General features: G+C 36.2%; 4 protein-coding genes across 6 annotated transcripts in view; 1 reads left to right on the top strand and 3 right to left on the bottom strand.

Annotated features, from left to right (window-relative positions):
• LOC109842820 (zinc finger CCCH domain-containing protein 46) overlaps nucleotides 1–7,362 on the bottom strand; it is a 13,429-nt gene extending 6,067 nt beyond the window's left edge. For 2 of the 3 annotated variants that reach the window (XR_002247407.1, XM_020411720.1), the window contains exons 1-7: nucleotides 4,761–4,953; nucleotides 2,132–2,342; nucleotides 1,845–1,936; nucleotides 1,647–1,742; nucleotides 1,318–1,411; nucleotides 325–557; nucleotides 84–190 (exon numbers count right to left, since the gene is read on the bottom strand). Coding sequence is in view for 2 of the 3 variants with exons in the window: in XM_020411720.1 (XP_020267309.1) it covers nucleotides 84–190; nucleotides 325–557; nucleotides 1,318–1,411; nucleotides 1,647–1,742; nucleotides 1,845–1,936; nucleotides 2,132–2,342; nucleotides 4,761–4,804 (877 nt within the window). In the remaining variant the exon portion in view is untranslated. Of the gene's footprint in view, nucleotides 1–83; nucleotides 191–324; nucleotides 558–1,317; nucleotides 1,412–1,646; nucleotides 1,743–1,844; nucleotides 1,937–2,131; nucleotides 2,343–4,760; nucleotides 4,954–6,962 lie in introns of those variants that run through there. The other variant, XM_020411721.1, reaches the window with a different exon arrangement.
• On the bottom strand, nucleotides 7,636–8,047 carry LOC109839959. The gene has a single exon (XM_020408431.1). The coding sequence runs from the start codon at nucleotides 8,032–8,034 to the stop codon at nucleotides 7,675–7,677; it is 360 nt and encodes a 119-aa protein (XP_020264020.1). The 5' UTR covers nucleotides 8,035–8,047; the 3' UTR covers nucleotides 7,636–7,674.
• LOC109841599 lies at nucleotides 8,228–9,040 on the bottom strand. The gene has a single exon (XM_020410556.1). The coding sequence runs from the start codon at nucleotides 9,038–9,040 to the stop codon at nucleotides 8,228–8,230; it is 813 nt and encodes a 270-aa protein (XP_020266145.1).
• Nucleotides 14,406–21,084, top strand: part of LOC109841598 — an 11,309-nt gene continuing 4,630 nt past the window's right edge. Inside the window, exon 1 of the mRNA XM_020410554.1 lies at nucleotides 14,406–14,473. Within this exon, the coding sequence (XP_020266143.1) occupies nucleotides 14,406–14,473 (68 nt within the window). The remainder of the gene's footprint in view (nucleotides 14,474–21,084) is intronic.

Raw genomic sequence — 21,084 nt, 5'->3', positions numbered from 1 at the left:
GAAGAGGAAGGGAGAGTCAATATGTTAAAAAAAACATTCTTTATAAAATATTTGAAAATTAAGTGCAATCATTTCCATCTGACCTGAATTACCAAACTTCATCCTGTTTCCACCAGCATTTTGGTTGTTATACTGGGGCACATTTGGCTGACCAAAAATGGAATTGGGTGGAGTTGCTGAGGTGGTAGGCCTGGAAAACGAAAAACATTTTTTGAAGGAACAAATTAATAATCGACTCAAAATAGAATAATCCAAACCATACGGAACTAATAATAACTAGTTTGCGTAAGTTTTAACACCCACAGGAGCTGAAAATATTCTTGCCTGAGATTGGGCCCAACAGTACTTGATGCCCCCATTTGACTGAAGCTGGAAAACAACGGCGGTGCATTACTTTGAGCAGGTGCATTATTTTGAACACACATTGACGGCATGGTGTTGTTAGCTCCAGCGAAATTTTTGGTTTCAGCGTAATTAGAACTTATTACATAGGGATTCCGGAGTAAATTGTCAAATTCAGCACACTTTGAATTATACAAATTTCTCTCTCTATCAATCTGTGCACAACAAATGGCAATATAGTCAAAAACATACTTTATAGCAAGTTCCTCTACCAATAGTTGATTAAGAACTTTGAAGTTTTCAGTCGTTGAACCACGTTCAGCTACATTATGAACGTGAATAATTTATTTTCTTAAAATGTACATTTTCCTATCTTGCACTATGAAAAAATACAAGAAAGAAAATACTACCAGCACATACTTTATAGCTTAACAGAAAACATAGAAAGGATATACACTATAAATCAGATAAGAACTAAGCGCAGTTGTGGGAGATTATGGTTGCTCCTATCGACGATAAACAAGAGAGAATTTATTGAGATTGTCGTTCATGTGCAACAGAGGCCAGTAAGATTATGGTTAATGAGGCAAATTATACTAGAGGTAGATCTAAAGAGCTTGGTTTGGAAAAATTAAGATGGACATGGTAATAGTTAGCTTAACATAGGGATCATCCACAATAGAAATGAATGGAAGAATAGGCTTCATGTGGCTGACCCAAAAATTACAAAAGGCTTCGTTGTTGATGATGATGTAAACATAGAAAGTATAAGGAAATATGTATAAACAAGAAACCAGTACCATAAAAAGCTGATAGGGGCTGACAATATCCCCTTTAGTAATTAAATACACCATCAGATAACGCATTGCACATGTGTGCACTATGAAGAAACTCCAGATGAGCATATTCAATGTCCATGGCATCAACATGGACCTTTTTTTTCCAAGGTGGGTTGGATAAATTTGTTCAACTTACAATTGCTTGCAAAGGCAACCCTTTCTTAGCATCTTCATATGCCGCTGCTCGCAACTCTTCATAACTGACATCGCCAACAATGTCACAAGCCCGACTGAAAATTGAGATGCATGCATTCATCAGATAAAGATTGTTTATCACTGTTAGCATGTGCATAAGAGGAAAACAAAAGAAAAGGAGGGATTGGACAAGAAGGCATCTAATTATTTCTTTCGAATTAAAAGTGAAAGTCGATCAACAAATTATATGAGACAAAGAGCTTCTGACTTATCCAGCACAAATTGATCACCATTAAGGCATTAACTAGTAAGTAAAATCTTTTCACTTACTTCTTCCAGTGACCATAACAAGTAAGCCTCCAAAGTGGTAGTTCATTCTTGAAATCTTCAGCTATTTGATGTTTACACGACTCAGGATCTGAACATCTAAGCACCAACAACAGAAATTCAATTAAGAACCCTGTGACCTTCTCATAACCATGAAAGATGTAACAGCAGAAAATAATAATTGCTGCCATTGAAACTTACTGATGATTAGGTGCTTGCGGTTGTGTAGAAGCCTGCTGACTGTAGTTTGGTGCACTAGTAGATGAGGGGCGGATCCACTTGTTTTCAAATGGCTACTTCATTAGAATGCATGATAGTATCCAAGATATTCTTTTAGTTAGTTAAGAGAAGACAAATTTTGACAGCTACAATAAAATGCATTATTATACTTTTAAAGTGCCCTTAAAACCACGAAGAGAGTGTTGAAAGAAAATATTTTTGCTGAAAACAAATACTAGATTTCTCAAGTAGCTTTATCATAAACATACCTTGGCCGGACTATCATTTCGTACACCAAAGCTTGGTGTGCCTTTTGGGCCTGAACCATTCTGGACACCAAATCCAAAAGGATTAGGCTTTTGCTGCTGATTCGCATTAAAAAACTGTGAACTATTATTCTGCGAACCAAATCCAAAAGAATTTGGTCTTGACTGTTGCTGAGACACATGTAGAAACCTGCAGCGATCACCGTAGTCGCAGCTGGAAATAAAGAGAAGCGTTACTCACCAATTGTTTGAAGAAAGTAGAATTAATCACGAATACATGTGGTCAACAGCTGAATCAATAACAACATAAATATTACATGTTCGCCACCTAAATGCGATCAGTATACAATGCAAACATGCGTACATGAGATGAGATGCATGCAAATAAGAATGATATCTGGCAACAAACAATTCCTGCCTTAGGGAATCAGCCTTATGAATTCTTCTTAGTGATGTATATGATTAAGCTTCAAGTTGAAACTGCTAGTTTGGCTATACAGCTTAGTGTGCCTTGAGAAATTAAGACAAGTTTAAATTGGAAATATTGAATATCTTTCCCTTTTTCTACACTTTGTACTAGCTCGAAAAGAACTTAGAGGATGCTCTTTGGTAGAATGAACTTAAACTATAGGTTTTTGGTTGTTTTGTTGGCTACAAATATTAGAAACACAAGCTTCAACTGGTAAGTACTGTTGGCACCATGTGAACATGTCAGACTGACTCACTCCTCCATTTCATTTGCTTTGATATCAAAGATTCCAATGTCCCAAGGAAAGAAATTTGTTATTAGATTTTTTCAGGGAGAAAAGAGACTGATTTTGAGTATTTCATTTCACTCCTGATGCTGCCTGTTCCTTCTCCACACCGAACTTAGTCAATGCATCCACACCATCTCCTGTTTTACATCTGCTCAAACAGCCAACATCCACTACCAACTTTTCACAATAAATGTTTAACTTCTCCTTGACAGGTGCATCCCTCCGCAAAAGAGAGATTACTGCTCAAATTTTTTTTAGATTTATCTTCTTTTCTTCCTCACAACTTATTAGATATATAGCAGACAATGTTACATTAAACGCTGGGCGCTTCTAGGCGTCGAACTTGGCGCCCAGCGCTTAGTCGCCTAGGCGGGCGCTTAAGCGGTTTCTGGGCGTTTTTGTTTCTTTCTTCATTTAAGTGGTGGTCGATGAGGTTTTGCTGAAGGTCGGAGGAGGTAATGGAGGTGTTCATATTTGGAGATTAATGGAGTTTGGAGGACGTGTAGTCTACGACACATAAAATCACAATCAAGGCCTACAGGGTGCAATCCACGTAAGCAGACAATGCTCCCCTAAACGCTCGTAAAACCTAGGTGGGCATCCTAAATACCGCCTAGGCGCTAGGCGCTAGTTAGGCGGCCTAGGTACCGTCTAGGCCTAGGCATACGCCTAAGCGGACTAGGGGGAGGTTTTTTAAAACAGTAAGCATATACCATGTTGGGACTTGTGACATTGACATCTTGTGGTTTTACATTATTTGATTGAGGAATTTGGGACATAGGATGCTGAGATTGTGAGATTTTCAAAGGACAAATCAATCATATTTTGTTTGGAGAGGAAAATCCACCTTATTCTTGGTTTAAATTTTGCTTGCATCGTTAACTTCTTGATATTTTATTTATTTTGAAGTCCTCCTCATAACGATGATAATGACAACAACAACAACCAATGACAACAAACCTCATCCAAAATCTCTGGGCTGGCTACATGTATCATTTTCTCTACCTAACTGTTACAAGGGCCATCTTCTCAGTTAAAGTAAGAGGCTTGTATCCTTATAAACTTTTCGAATCCATGTTCACTTAAAATTTAGATCTCCTCCTAGCCCTCGTCTCATCAACTATAGTTCCTCCTAACTGTGGCACTTACTATGTCAATTGACATGTTGAGACCATATCAAGTGATTCTCTCGTGATTTATCATCAACTAATCGACCAATATTATTGTTGAAGCCATACTCATTCTTTGACATGAACTACATGATACTTCTTCCTCGCCCAACAGTCGGGCGCATAGGAATCATGCATATGTTTAGAAACAGTCCTTCTCTTTGTTGCATCAACGGATATAATACGATCAACAAATAAAATGTATCATGGATATGTTCAGCGAGTCCATCTATAAAAAAGTTGTCTGCCTAGCACTAATATGCCATCAGCCAACGTAATACAACCCTGAAGAATCTAACGCAAGTCTTCAACCAAGTACCATCACAACGACAGTGTTACTGGCATGACAAATAGTTTGTACCCCCAAAATATGGCTTAAATTTGCACCGGAAAATGTGGGTTGCAGCGGGAATCAATAGACGGAATCAGAAATTAACCACGCAACACAAAATCCGGTTAAAAAGTATCCAAAAATATTAAGAGAAAAGATCATAAAAAACCCAGAAATAGAAACACTTCAATTCTATTTGATGTGAGCATGATTTCAAGCAAACGCAAAAACCTGCAATTATTCCATATTCCATCAACAAATTGAAAGGGAAAAAAGATAAAATTTTGAACTAAATTTATTGAATAAACTATAGCTCAGATGATTTTTTTTAAAAAAAAGAAAATTTAAAAAGGAAAAAGAAAGAAGAAAAATACCTGCCGCGCTGAAAATTTCTGCAGGCTTCTCTCCTTCGGCTCATGTGTATCCGCTTAAAGGAATAAAAATCCCGATTCGTAAAGGGTTTGAGCTTTTGTAGGGTTTTGAAGATCGAGAAACCCTAAATTAGGGCGTATCTCTCAGAAATAGTGAGAGAAGAAAATGAACTAGTTTGGGTTTGGGGTGAGTTTGGATACGAGGTTTTTGGTTGTTTTGTTGGCTACAAATATTAGAAACACAAGCTTCAACTGGTAAGTACTGTTGGCACCATGTGAACATGTCAGACTGACTCACTCCTCCATTTCATTTGCTTTGATATCAAAGATTCCAATGTCCCAAGGAAAGAAATTTGTTATTAGATTTTTTCAGGGAGAAAAGAGACTGATTTTGAGTATTTCATTTCACTCCTGATGCTGCCTGTTCCTTCTCCACACCGAACTTAGTCAATGCATCCACACCATCTCCTGTTTTACATCTGCTCAAACAGCCAACATCCACTACCAACTTTTCACAATAAATGTTTAACTTCTCCTTGACAGGTGCATCCCTCCGCAAAAGAGAGATTACTGCTCAAATTTTTTTTAGATTTATCTTCTTTTCTTCCTCACAACTTATTAGATATATAGCAGACAATGTTACATTAAACGCTGGGCGCTTCTAGGCGTCGAACTTGGCGCCCAGCGCTTAGTCGCCTAGGCGGGCGCTTAAGCGGTTTCTGGGCGTTTTTGTTTCTTTCTTCATTTAAGTGGTGGTCGATGAGGTTTTGCTGAAGGTCGGAGGAGGTAATGGAGGTGTTCATATTTGGAGATTAATGGAGTTTGGAGGACGTGTAGTCTACGACACATAAAATCACAATCAAGGCCTACAGGGTGCAATCCACGTAAGCAGACAATGCTCCCCTAAACGCTCGTAAAACCTAGGTGGGCATCCTAAATACCGCCTAGGCGCTAGGCGCTAGTTAGGCGGCCTAGGTACCGTCTAGGCCTAGGCATACGCCTAAGCGGACTAGGGGGAGGTTTTTTAAAACAGTAAGCATATACCATGTTGGGACTTGTGACATTGACATCTTGTGGTTTTACATTATTTGATTGAGGAATTTGGGACATAGGATGCTGAGATTGTGAGATTTTCAAAGGACAAATCAATCATATTTTGTTTGGAGAGGAAAATCCACCTTATTCTTGGTTTAAATTTTGCTTGCATCGTTAACTTCTTGATATTTTATTTATTTTGAAGTCCTCCTCATAACGATGATAATGACAACAACAACAACCAATGACAACAAACCTCATCCAAAATCTCTGGGCTGGCTACATGTATCATTTTCTCTACCTAACTGTTACAAGGGCCATCTTCTCAGTTAAAGTAAGAGGCTTGTATCCTTATAAACTTTTCGAATCCATGTTCACTTAAAATTTAGATCTCCTCCTAGCCCTCGTCTCATCAACTATAGTTCCTCCTAACTGTGGCACTTACTATGTCAATTGACATGTTGAGACCATATCAAGTGATTCTCTCGTGATTTATCATCAACTAATCGACCAATATTATTGTTGAAGCCATACTCATTCTTTGACATGAACTACATGATACTTCTTCCTCGCCCAACAGTCGGGCGCATAGGAATCATGCATATGTTTAGAAACAGTCCTTCTCTTTGTTGCATCAACGGATATAATACGATCAACAAATAAAATGTATCATGGATATGTTCAGCGAGTCCATCTATAAAAAAGTTGTCTGCCTAGCACTAATATGCCATCAGCCAACGTAATACAACCCTGAAGAATCTAACGCAAGTCTTCAACCAAGTACCATCACAACGACAGTGTTACTGGCATGACAAATAGTTTGTACCCCCAAAATATGGCTTAAATTTGCACCGGAAAATGTGGGTTGCAGCGGGAATCAATAGACGGAATCAGAAATTAACCACGCAACACAAAATCCGGTTAAAAAGTATCCAAAAATATTAAGAGAAAAGATCATAAAAAACCCAGAAATAGAAACACTTCAATTCTATTTGATGTGAGCATGATTTCAAGCAAACGCAAAAACCTGCAATTATTCCATATTCCATCAACAAATTGAAAGGGAAAAAAGATAAAATTTTGAACTAAATTTATTGAATAAACTATAGCTCAGATGATTTTTTTTAAAAAAAAGAAAATTTAAAAAGGAAAAAGAAAGAAGAAAAATACCTGCCGCGCTGAAAATTTCTGCAGGCTTCTCTCCTTCGGCTCATGTGTATCCGCTTAAAGGAATAAAAATCCCGATTCGTAAAGGGTTTGAGCTTTTGTAGGGTTTTGAAGATCGAGAAACCCTAAATTAGGGCGTATCTCTCAGAAATAGTGAGAGAAGAAAATGAACTAGTTTGGGTTTGGGGTGAGTTTGGATACGAAGTGACGGAGCGGAAAAAGGAATTCAAGATGTGGAAGATTTTAAGAAATATTACTTAAAATTTAATTTCTGTCATTTTAAGAGCAGCTCCAACCGGGCTGTATTTTGAAAATTTCTGTCATTTTAAGAACAGCTCTAACCGAGCTGCATTTCTTCAAAATGCAGCCCGGTTGAGCTCCAACCGGACTCCAATTTTTGGAGTCCGGCTGCAAAAACTCCCACCCGGCTACATATTTGGAGTTTTTGCTCCAAATATGCAACCCCCCTTCATTTCATTATTCTCCCTAAAAAATAACAATAATACCCTTCTAACTAACTAATTATTTTTAGATATTCAACTTAAAATCAACATAAGTTTATTTCTACTAATTATTTTTAAATAAAAATTTTACAGTTGTGTTTTGCCGATACCTTCAAAATGAGACTAATATTGAATAATATTAATTGAAATATAAAATTTCAAGAACCAAGTAATTAAAAATGAAAAAGTCATTATTTCATTAGTAAAAAAAGTTACATCGCTTCATTTCCATGTCTTTCCCACAAATGTTCAATCAATGCATTTCGAAGTGCAAAATGAGCTTCTTTGTTTTTCAACCTCTTATGTCGAGCAAGAAACCGTTGGAATCGTTCAGTTTCCGTTATCTCCATATTTTCAGCATTCGGAATTGATTGTGGAGTTGAAATGACAACATCTTCTTGCTCGTCGCGTTCATCTTCGACAATCATATTGTGCATTATAATACAAGCAGTCATGATATCATGCAGAGTTCGTTTATCCCAAAAACGGGCTGGCCCCTTGATGATAGCAAATCGTGATTGGAGAACACCGAATGCCCGCTCAACATCTTTTCGACATGCTTCTTGCATCATTGCAAAATATTGTTTCTTTTTATCATCGAAATTAGAAATGGTTTGAACAAGTGTTGGCCATTTCGGATATATGCCATCGGCCAAATAATAACCGACATCATAATTTTTTCCTTGAATTGTGTAATGAGCAGGAGGAGCAATACCTTGTGATAGATTGTCGAACAAATTAGACGACTGCAATACATTAATATCGTTATTGGATCCTGGTAAAGCCAAAGTATGCATGCCATATCCATAGATCATATGATGCTACTACCTCAAGAATAATGGTTGGACCTCCATGACGACCTGAGTATTGTCCTGCCCATGCTGTTGGACAATTTTTCCATTGCCAATGCATACAGTCTAGACTTCCTAACATTCCTGGAAAACCTCTTTCTTCGCCCTTTTGCAATAACCTTGCAACATCATCGACATTGGGGGTCCTCAGATATTCATCTTCAAATACTTCTACAATTGCTCTGCAAAATCTCTTTAAACATACAATTGCAGTTGACTCACCGATCCTAACATATTCGTCAGTACTATCTGCTGATGTTCCATACGCCAACATGCGCAATGACGATGTAACTTTTTGTAAAGTTGATAGCCCAAGTTTGCCGACACCATCCATCTTCTGTACGAAGAAGTTGTCATGCTCACGTACCGCCTCAACTATACGAAGGAATAAACTCCTGTGCATCCGGAACCTTCTACGGAATAGGTTTGCACCATATGTAGGGTTATCAGAAAAATAGTCATGGTAAAGTCGAGAATTACCTTCTTCCCTCCCGCGATTGATCACCAAATGACCAGGAACTGAGCCAATACGCTTTGGCCGCTCTGCCTCTTGAGAGAGATAAGTCATTATTTTACTATTAGAGGCATGTACGCGAGCTAAGAGTTCATCTTCCTTCTCCCATTGTGTCATATCTTCCTCCCAATCTTTAATGTACTGAGACCATATTTCGTCGTCAGAAGAAGAAGAAGAAGAAGGTAGATGTGACGGTCCGGCTCCATAGTTCATTGATGAAGAAGTTATTTATAGAAATAATCATATAAGTTGTGAGTTATTTAGAGATGGATGTAATGTCATTATATAATATGACTCCCCGCATTGGATTCTTTTCAACATTGGCTTCTCACCCCCACATTGGATTCCTTTCGCGTTGGAGACTCCTCACATTGGATTCTTTTCAGCATTGGCTTCTCACCCCCCCACATTGGATTCCTTTCGTGTTGGAGACTCCCAACATTGGATTCTTTTCAGCATTGGCTTCTCATTGAATTCCTTTCGTCTTGGAGACTCCCCACATTGGATTCTTTTCAGCATTAGCTTCTCACCCCCCACATTGGATTCTTTTCGTGTTGGAGACTCCCCACACTAGATTCTTTTCAGCATTGGCTTCTCACCCCCACATTGGATTCCTTTTGTGTTGGAGACTCCCCACATTGGATTCTCCTAGTGTTGGAGACTCTCCGTATTGGATTCCTTTCTTGTTGGAGACTCCCTAGATTGGATTCCTGGTGTTGGAGACAACCCACATTTGATTCCTTTCGTGTTGGAGACTCCCCATATTGGATTCTTTTCAGCATTGGCTTCTTACTCCCCCACATTGGATTCCTTTCGTGTTGGAGACTCCCCACATTGGATTCTTTTCAGCATTGGCTTCTCACCCCCACATTGGATTCTTTTTGTGTTGGAGACTCCCCACATTGGATTCTCCTAGTGTTGGAGACTTCCCACATCTGATCCCTATATAATACTTGCACAATTTTCATATCTCCACCACAACTCTTCGATCTTATTCTATATTCATAACTCTTTACATTCCTCCTTAGATTATGGCATCTAGTCTCGAAAAATCTTTTTTATAAGAAGAAGACCAAGTTTTATGCGCCACGTGGCTCGAAATTTCTCAAGATCCAGTCATGGGATCTAATCAAAAGAAGGACAAGCTGTGGGAACGAATTTCTGCTTTATTTCATGAAAGGATTTCCAATATTTGTAATGCTCAAAGGACTCTGAAGTCTCTTTCATGCCGAATGCAATTAATTATGAAGGCCATCAGTAAATTTCGAGGATGTATTCGACAAGTCGAGCGCTTAAATCCAAGCGGTGCTTCTGAGCTTGACATTGTAAGTATTTTGAATAACATAAATCTTGATTATCATCTACTATCATGTTATTAATAAATGTTTCTTCCTCTCTTGTGGTAGATTAAACGTGCTAGGATAATATTTGCAGAAGATCCAGAAGAGAGAAAGGGGTTTCTATTTGATCATGTTTGGTCAATTTTAAAAGATGTAGAGAAATGGGCAAATATAAGTGTCAGATCGCCTGCAACTTCCAAAACTTCAAAGTCCCGCTCATCTCAGGGATCAGATTCAAGTTCTCTTGTCGTCGACTTAAATGACGATAATGAGGAATATACTCATAATGACGAAGATATGATAACAAGTCGACCGACAAGAAGGAAGAAAGAGAAGATGAGGAGGCGACATGCAACTGAATCCAACCTCGACTTGGAAACTCTCAATAAAAGCAATCAAGAAATTGTCGATATTTTAAAAAAAAAGTCATGGAGAACGAGAAAATGATAGAATAGCAATGCACCAGATTATGATGTTAAGGGTCGAAAACGAAAAGAAAAAATTAGATATTCAAAGGGAGCGCCAGGAAAGTAAGATTATGTTGATTAATCTTGATACTATTACTGATCCTTCGGAACGCGAGTATTTTCGAATTAAAAAACAAGAGATTTTAAATAGAAACACAACCGGAGGTTCTTCATCTGATATTCCTAATCCTGAATATAGTTATGCAGGAAGTCAATACGGAATACCTAACTACAGAAGCGGTGGATATGGAGGAAATGGCCTGCCCGATTTTTAGTTTTTTTCATGTATTTTATTTTCATGTACTTTATTTTCATGTACTTTATTTTTCTATGTAATGCCGCTGAATGTAATATATAAAATTTCATCATTCGAAGTAGCTGTGAAGGTTATTCTAAATATTATGCTATATTTTCTGCTTTTTAAATTTTAAAGGCTCTTATCTATGTCTTATTATCAATTTATTAAAGATAATTAATTTTATTTAAATAATGAGTATATTATATATTATACTTTTAGTATTAATTTATAATATATTTTATATTTTAAATTAATTCATATAATTTTTTAACATTTTATATTTTTTATATTTTCAAATCTATTTAAAGTATTATAAAAGAAATCAATTAAAAATGCAAATAGAGTTTCATATAGAGGGGGTGGTTGGAGTGCCCCCCCTCTAAAAAAGCATATGCCCAAGAATATACTTTGGGGAGGCTGCATTTTGCAGCCTCCCCATTGGAGTTGCTCTAATGCATTCACTTTTGGAGAGTCAAGAAAGTAGGAAATTTATTTCTTTTTAACCCTCTCCATCTTTTCTCTTCTCTGATCACTGTACCTAAAAAAAATGTAAACAAACATAATTTTATTTGGATGGTTAGCATTGCGACTTTCCCAACTCTTCCCTAGGCCTCTTAAAGAAAGGTATCCAAACTCACTCAAAAGGGTATGTGTGGCAACCTACAAAAACAGGATGAAGTTTGATCTTTATCCTATTTTGAAATTAAATCTGACTGAAAAAATTATTGTACGCAACGGAAATTTCGGCAGCACCTCTGGTGCTTGACAAGAGAGTAGATCTCAACTAAATCCATGTTTTACAAAGGAAACAAGAACCGAAAGTAAAATATCTCAACAAAGTGGGATATCAGCTCTTCCTCTCATCAATTCTAGGACTAACTTGTCGAGGGAACCTAAACTCTCTATTACAAATCACAACACGAAAAATCAATTTTAACGTGGTTCGGCAAATTGCCTACGTCCACAGGGCAAGGAGAGGGGATCTACTATTAGAGAGAAAAAGAATACAAATAGGGTTTACAATCACATAGCTCTCACAAATTAAACCCTCAAATAGACTCCTTGTTTTTCTACTCAAAAAAATCAGCCGTTAAAGGCTTTTTCTCTCTGTGATACGCCTGCACACAACCCTCTACGCGAAGCCTTGCACGCCGCCCAAGATTTTCGTTCTCCCCCTTCTGCACTACCTCGCTAGGTCACGCGTTTACCAGCTATATATAGCTGCAAATAGACTATCGGGTGTGCCTGTACGCGTCATATGGGTGATCTCTTCACGAAGCCACACGAAACCCGCTGGGAAATAGGATGTCTTGCATGGGTGTGGCCCCACATGAAGCCTTTCACGTGGTCTCTGCAATTACACGCGGTTTTGCTGCCTTTCAACTGCAGCATATGTGCCCCCCCACACGTTTTATCTTCTTACAATTCTTCACCTCGGTGAAGTTTTCCCAAAACTGAGCCGACACCAACTAAATCAAATATCTCACTTGTTGCATCCAGTACGAAGTGAAACAATTCACGACAACGGACTCAATCCACAACAAGTTGAGAACCCAAATGAGAATGCAAACACTCTCCAAATGTCGGTATCAACTCACCAAATTGGCTGCATCATAAAGACTGCCTACGTATCCTCTTGTCCAAGGAATCAAGCCTCATGTAGTTCACCCAATGGCCTCCAAAAAGCCTCAATCAAGTAGAAAAGTTTATAACTCTTCACCAACATCACCAACGGATCTGTAACTGATAGCTCTCCTAAAGGTCCTAAACTGAAACATATCAAACACCTCCATCTGAGGTGAACCAATAGTCGTATCCAAATCATACCCACCAGCTGCACTCAAATCTAAAAACAACTCATCATTTGCATCCAAATCCAAAATGATCCCCAAACTATGTCACCTCAGCTGGAATCTCAAACAATACAGAATGATCTGGAGTATGTGGAGTAATCTCCACCCAATTTGAAGTAACATCACTCTCCACCTGCTGTGATACCTCTATGATTTGTCCAAAACTCTCCATCTGCTGAGAGTCAATAGGCTCTCTCATCAAAGCCTCATCCAATGTGACATTACCAGACCAAATATCCAATTGAGTTTTACCTCAAATCACAGCAGTTGATAACTCTTTAATAGGATGACCCAAATATGTCGAAGCCTCAGTCTAGAAACTCTTCTATAGACCATTGCTTGATAACAAACACCGATCCTCCTCCAGCAATACACGGTTCTCCAAATTTGTCACCCTATCTAGTTGCCCTAAGATTTTTTTTTCAACGAAGTGTCTCGAAATGCTGCGAGCTCGGCTCTAATACAGAAATATGTCCATCTTATACCTCCCACCAAAACCAGAATGAAGTACCTTCAACTTTCTGTCTATCACACACTTCTTCGATCTGTTGCAGACTACTAGGATTTTATCCAAAGGGGATTTGGTTGCAACCCAAACACACATAGAACAGAAACCAAACATCTATTTCCTCCCAATGATGCCTCCTTAGAAGACCCCCAAAGATCCACGTGAACCCCATCTGAAAGACCCCCATGTGGTGAATAGAGGTGCCAAACTTCACCTCGGTCTTCTTGCTCACACCAAAGTATTCACTGGACTTCAAACTGTAGGTCGTTGCACCCATCTCCAAATCAATACTAGAATGAAAAAGCCCTAAATACCGCAGTCTAGTCGAATCAACATAAGTCGCCAGCTTTCCACCTGTCACTGTATCTCCAATCAAATAGTACATGTTATTCCTCCTGACGCCCTTCATCACAATCAAAGAGTCTTCTACAATCTCAAGAACAATGTCCTCAACACGAACCTTTAGACCCTCTCCAACCAAAGCTCCAATTGAGATCAAGTTCTTCCTCAAGGAATGAATATATCTCACATCATATAACTCCTTAACAGTCCCGTCAAACATCTTGATGCGAATTCTTCCTATCCCAAGGATCTGATATGCACGGTTGTCTCCCATGTACATCACACCACTGTCTAGCTTCTCAAAACTAGAGAACCATTCCCTTCTAGGGCACACATGATAGGTCACACCACTATCCAACATCCACTTAGTTTCCTCCGAGTAGCTACCTGTAGGACTGATAGACATCGAATAAATAGAAGTATCAGAAATATTACCATCTGATATAACGATGTTTGCTTCTGATGATGGTTGCTTCCCTTTTCCCTTCTGCTTAAAATATTACCATCTGATATAACGATGTTTGCTTCTGATGATGGTTGCTTCCCTTTTCCCTTCTGCTTATTCTTCATCCATTCGTTTGCTTCTGATGATGGTTGCTTCCCTTTTCCCTTCTGCTTATTCTTCATCCATTCGTCGAGTTTTGGACAATCTTTCTTCTAATGACCAGTCTCCTTACACCAAGCACACTGATCTTTTCCAACTGTAGGATGCCCTACTCTAGACTGTGACTTCTAATTCTTTTGGTTTGGGTTCTTCCCTCTTGCGACCAATGCCTCCGCTACTGGCTCAACTGAAGCCTCCTTATCCTTCTTTCAAAGCTGATAGTTCACAAGTGCAGTGATGACTTCACTATACGAAAGGGACGCCTTCCTATTAATTAGGGTAAGAACAAAGGTCACGTATTCCTCATCAGGCAAGGAACTCAACAACAGCAATGCCCTGTCCTCATCTTCAATCATAATATCCACATTCACCAAATTCGCAAGAAGCTTCATGTAGTGATTCATGTGATCACTAATGGAGGTTCCCTTCTTCAATTAGAAGCGATAAAACCTCCTCTTCAAATGCAAGCGATTTTCCACACTCTTGGTCAAATACTTGCTTTCAAGGATCTCCTAAATCTTCTTTGCAGAAGTCTCATTCATCACATCATACTTTAGATCCTATGTTAAACAAGACCTAATTACACCACACACCGTCCGATTCATCTTCTTCCAAGCCTTCTCTTCAATATCATCTGGCTTGCCATCCAATTCTAAAGTATCCTCCAAATTTTACGCGTTCAGTGCATCCAAAACTTCGCATCGCTAAAGTCCAAAGTTGTTCGTGCCATTAAACTTCTCCACATCTATCTTCGTAGAGTGGATATTCAAACTTTGAATGGTCTTCACACCAGAAGCACCACCCTCAACACCTTCTTTCTCGGCCATGTTCCTTAACATACTAACAACCAATGCGGAACAAACTGAAGAATAGATCCAAACTTGAGAAAGATAAAGCCTTTACCAAAAGGATCCCACCTTTAACTTCAATTGAAACCCTAGACGAGCTTCCAAAGTGATCTACTCCTCCAAATTGCCCAAGTATAGCCCGAGCTCTGATACCACTTGTTGTGCGCAGCGGAAATTTTGGCAGCACCTCTGGTGCTCGACAAGGGAGTAGATCTCAACTAAATCCATGTTTCACAAAGAAAACAAAAACCGAAAGTAAAATATATCAACAAAGTGAGATATCAGCTCTTCCTCTCATCAGTTCTAGGACTGACTTGTCGAGTAAACATAAACTCTCTATTACAAATCACAACACGAACAATCAATTTTAACGTGGTTTGGCAAATTGCCTACGTCCACAGGGTAAGGAGGGGGGGGGGATCTACTATTAGAGAGAAAAAGAATACAAATAGAGTTTACAATCACACAGCTCTCACAAATTAAACCCTCAAATAGGCTCCCTGCTTTTCTACTCAAAAGGGTCAGCCGTCAAAGGATTTTTCTCTCTGCGGTACGCCTACACACAACTCTCTGCACGAAGCCTTGCATGCCGCCCAAGATTTTCGTTCTCTCCCTTCTGCACTACCTCGCTAGGTCACGCGTTTACCAGCTATATATAGCTGCAAATAGACTATCGGGTGGGCCTGTACGTGTCATATGGGTGATCTCTTCACGAAGCCACACGAAACTCGCTGGGAAATAGGATGTCTCGCATGGGTGTGTCCCCCACGTGAAGCCTTTCACGCGGTCTCTACAATTTCACGCGGTTTTGCTACCTTTCAATTGCAGCATATGTGGCCCACACACGTTTTATCTTCTCACAAGGCTAGAGTTGGCTTAAACTGGTTTTTTTATATACCCTCCTCATTGGTTCATAAAAGAAAAAGAACCAGCTCTTATCAAAAGTGGCCGAGATCAGTCCTGGCCTAGTTTTGAAAAGATTACCAACAGGTCTAAAGAGTAGGTTGGTTTCGATATTGGTCCCTTATTAGGATTTTAATATTTAAAAATCAATTCCTCAATCATGGAAATGGCTATTAGGTACCTCAAACCTTTAAAGTGATTTCAAATTAGTACCCCTCTATTAGTTAGTTTGTCTAAATTACTAGCTTGAGATTAGTTGCAGCCACATATATATGATGAATCCCATTTATTCCCCCTCACAAATCCGATGAAAATAATTTTTTTTAAGAAATAGGTTTTAAGCGTCTAGAAACTCAGAAATGAGGTTTAACGAGATTGGGTTGAAAGTAATTTAAAAGAAGAATTGTAGCTAGAAACTCATCAAAAATGTTAAATAGAATCTCTCCCAAATCAAACGATAACTAACTACATTGGCTAATTTGAAATGACTAGTGTTATACCCTAGAAATGTCGCTCTCCACTCGGAGCCGGCATATCGTGTCTTGAATAGTAAAATGGCCTGCCAAGCGTCATCAAAAGTTGCATCGCATATACTACATGAACAGTCATGCCTACATTTCACTATCCAGTCGCCATCAACATTAATGTGATATCATAGTCATTATGACCGCTCAAGCGAGAGCCTTCAAAGCTCCTCGGGCATGCCTTTACTCTAACAGTCCTATCACTGATTGTGAAGGTGACTCATCCAAACACCTGCTAACATGTGTAAAGCATAAGCATGGTCTGAACCATCACTACACAAACCCAGTCAAAATTACCAATATGCCCCCCGTAAAACCTTATAAATAATGACATCTTTCACCACGCTAAGGTACGCAAAATTTTACACACAAAAAGTCAACAAGACCATGCTCTATTTTCCTCTTCAGATTAATGATATCAGTTACTATCTTGAGCGTTGGAGGGCACACTAGAGGAAACAACGTCTAGGATCTCCAACCTCTATTGTTTGTGTAGGAAATTGCAGCTCGAAACTCTCAACAGGAACAATCAGCCATCAAAGAAGATTGAGGGACCCCAAAATCATATCCCCCCTAAACCATACATCAACTTTCTGACATATAGTAATACTTGAGGGATTAAATCACAATTTTAATGAGTTGAGAGGCTAGTTTAATAATACCAAAGATTTGAGGGATCACTCGTAACACTTCAGTCCAACTTATAGTCCCACAACGAATAGTTAGAGGAATTTGAGAGACTTAAAATAGAATGCTAAGGAACTCAAATGTAGTATTGCCTAGCTACTTTTCATCGTATTTTGAGCCAAACAACACGCTGTACTCAGTGAATCTCACTGCTTACTATTCCCCAACAGGACCGCACTTAGTGAATCTCATGGTTTACTATACTTCAATGGGCTTGCGGGCCTAGTACACGACATCAATATAAAAAGGGCCCTAAAAAATAAGTATTTCAAATTTTATTCAATCAAGTAAAAGAGGAATTTGAGGTATTATTTGAAAAAAAAGAAGTATTAGCACGGCAACTACTCTATAACAGATTCTTGTTTTCCCAATAGACAAGCAAAAAGATGTAGAAATATTGAAACCATATCATATATATATAAATACACACACGCGCACGCACACTAGGTTTTTTTATACACGTGCAATGCACATGGTTAAATAGCATGATTTAGTATTTTTGGCTTACTTTCTAACTATTTTTTCCTCAGTTCCATTTTAATAGTTTGTACTCACTTTTATCTCTAAACTTTAATATTGTAATTATTTATTTTCTTTGATGTTTGTTTAAATGGGCTACACCCAATTTAAATTTTCATGTTGATATTTGAATTGATAGAAAACAAATATAATTTAAAGCTAATTTAAAATTTTATATTATTTTGACTGACATGAAACCAAGCTTTACTTGAGAAAGTACAGTTTTGTAAAAGTAAAAATTATTGAAACAGTACTATATAAGGAAGGTGAATATTTAAAACCAATAAGGTAAAATGATTGGTTAAAAGTATGCTAAAACGATATAGAAGAGAATATGAAGTTTGTTACTAATCATTGATAAACTTTATAAAAATTATAAGTTAAAGATTAATGCTAACTCTAGTATACTTTTATATGATAAAAGCATCTATAAAAGTATTGAAAAAGCTCATGAAACTCCCTTCAAAAGATTCCTAAATTTACTCAAAATAATTAAACTATTCTATAAAAATATTCAGAAAATATTATCTTTTATTCCTTCTGTTTTATTTTTTTTATTGAACTAACATCAATCCTTTCTCACCTTTATCTTTTTCTAGACAATCTAGAGTTGTGTCTTCATCATCTATATTGATTGTGACATCATGCTAGACTTGTATTTTTTTGTGCTGTTATCTTTTCTGGGCTCGTTAATCTTTTATCTTGTCATTTAACTTCACAAACAAGTTAAATGTATATCTGATATTTAACATAAACTTCTTGAAATACAGACTTTGATTTTTTTCTATTTCAATGAGAATAAAAGTTAATTTCATATATATAAAATTCTTTGTGTTCCTAATTTATTACTTAAATAAGATTAGAAAATACCTTTTTTCTCAATAATGAATTCTTCTGATGTGCATCCAATAAGAATTTTTGTTATGTCAATGATGTTACATTTGCTCCATCCTTGTTATTTCTACAAAGATCTAAACTAAATACCTACATTTTTATTACAAATTTACCTTAGATTATAATATTAATATTTAATTTTTTAGTATTTGAAGAATAAAGTATGAAATTTATGAATACTTACTAATTTTCTTATCTTCCATGAAGAATTCTTCTTTAATTGGGATAAAGTTATTAAATTATTCTTCAATGTAACTCAATTGGTGCTTCTTTAATAGATATCCTTATATTAATGCCAATTCAAATGATTCATGGAAACATCTGAATTTTAAATTTATTTTCGTCACTTCCCATTTGCAATGGAAATAGCTTGATTCTTTAAAGGATATATCTAAACATTCTTGACAGTTTTTCTATACATAATTTATTGTAATATTTTACTCTATAAATATTATTAACATCAAAGATTAATGTTTTTAAATTATAATAAATTAGTTGTAAACTATTATATTATAGTCTTTTATCATTTTTATGGATTTAAACATATATCAATTAATGTTGCTAATGTGTTTTTGTTACTCTAACTTATTAGTATAATTATATGCAGTTACTTTAATTTATATAGTGATGATAATTTTTAAGCTATAATATTTTTTAAATTTATATTCCTTAACCGGATATTTTTAATCAATTCTTATTACTTTTGTTTATCAGTATCAACTTAGACTATTTTTAGATGCTGAAAAGGAATAGTAAATTCTAAATTAGAAATTTAATATATATATATATATATATAAGAATATCTAACAATTATACTTTTCTTTGCCAAGTTTTAAAATTTCAGCCCTTTTTGTGGTTTTGAACTTTGAGAATGTGATTTGTAATTTTTAAAACTTTAGGAGTGTTTTTAAAAAAATTACTTTAAAGTTTGGAAGTTACAACTTCTATATTTCATATGTCAACAATTTACCAATAGTTTCTAGATTTGATGTGTATTGGTTATAAATTTTAAAATTTAATGTTTTTTGCGATTTTTAAAATTTGAAAGATATTTTTTTATAATTTTTAACTTTGAGTTTAATGGTAAATTTTAAATTTTTAAGTGCATGAGGGTAATCTCTTGAATACATCTTTTATTGTTTGTAAATTTAAAATTTTTAGAATTTTAGGGTTGTTTTTTATAATTTAAACTTTTGAGGGTGTTTCTATAATTTTTGGAATATTAAGGGTGTTTCTATAATTTTTGGAATATTGAGGGTGTTAATTAAAAATTTTAAATTCTTTAGAGGCTGCTATTAATTTCGTGATTTCATGTTTGTTATTTTAAGTTTTAAAATGTCTAAAATTTTTAGGTGCATTATGGTAATCCCTTGAATTCATCTATGTTGTTTATATGATTTAAATTTTTAGAATTTCAGGTGCTTGTTTGTAATTTAAACTTTTGAGGGTGATCCTATAATTTTTGAGACATTGAGGTGTTAATTATAAATTTTAAATTCTTAGCAAGCTTCTGTTAATTTCTTGATTTCATGTTTGTTATTTTAAGTTTTTAGACGTCGGGTTTGATTTTATAATTTTAAATTTTTCATGGTACTTTGTGCAATTTTAAAACTTTTTAGATCTTTTTGTAATACTTTATGTATTATCGTACGTTAGCTATGTATAATTTATTTATCTTAACGAACTAATACCATAAAGATATTTCATACTTTTTTATTAATATTATTTTTAAAATTATTAAGCTATGGATAGTTCACATAGGATTATGATCAGATATAATTACGATTAGGATAGATTAAGATAGAAATAAAATATTTAAAATAGTGAAGAGTAATATTGATCATAAAAAGATTTTCCCAAACTCGTACCTTTAAAGGGAGTATGATTTAGATCTTTTTCTAATACTTTATGTATTATCGTACGTTAGCTACGTATAATTTATTTATCTTAACGAACTAATACCATAAAGATATTTCATATTTTTTATTAATATTATTTTTAAAATTATTAAGCTATGGATAGTTCACATAAGATTAGGATCGGATATAATTACGATTAGGATAGATTAAGATAGAAATCAAATATTTAAAATAGTGAAGGGTAATATTGATCATAAATCGTATCGCCAATTTATTCCCCTTGTCCAAAGCGAAAAAAAAGGTTATTTTCATTTTGACACCACAAAGTTTATCCATGTTTTCACTTTGATACCCTATGTTATATTTTTTTTAAAAAAATTACTTATGGGCATCAAAGTTAAAATAAGCCATCCAAAAAACCCAAACCCGAAGGGGTTTCATTTGCCCATTTACTCCTTCAATTCCCTCCTACTGCGTTGTGTGGAAGCAAAGAGTAGGAGATAAGAAGGCTATAGGCCTCTTGAGCTTACAGCAAGCAACAACAAATGCAAGAACACCAACAGAGAACAAAATCAAGCAAAAAAATAGAATAAAGGACTCCAAAACCAAAA

Source organism: Asparagus officinalis, chromosome 5 (assembly GCF_001876935.1).
Source record: "Asparagus officinalis chromosome 5, Aspof.V1, whole genome shotgun sequence".
NCBI lineage: Eukaryota > Viridiplantae > Streptophyta > Magnoliopsida > Asparagales > Asparagaceae > Asparagus > Asparagus officinalis.
The sequence above is the reverse complement of the archived record's forward strand: the minus strand, read 5'-3'. Positions and strand labels throughout refer to the sequence as shown.

What these genes read in the sequence shown, in the direction of transcription:
- LOC109841599 (XM_020410556.1), bottom strand. Translation starts at nt 9,040, where the DNA reads ATGAACTATGGAGCCGGACCGTCACATCTACCTTCTTCTTCTTCTTCT.
- LOC109839959 (XM_020408431.1), bottom strand. Translation starts at nt 8,034, where the DNA reads ATGATGCAAGAAGCATGTCGAAAAGATGTTGAGCGGGCATTCGGTGTT.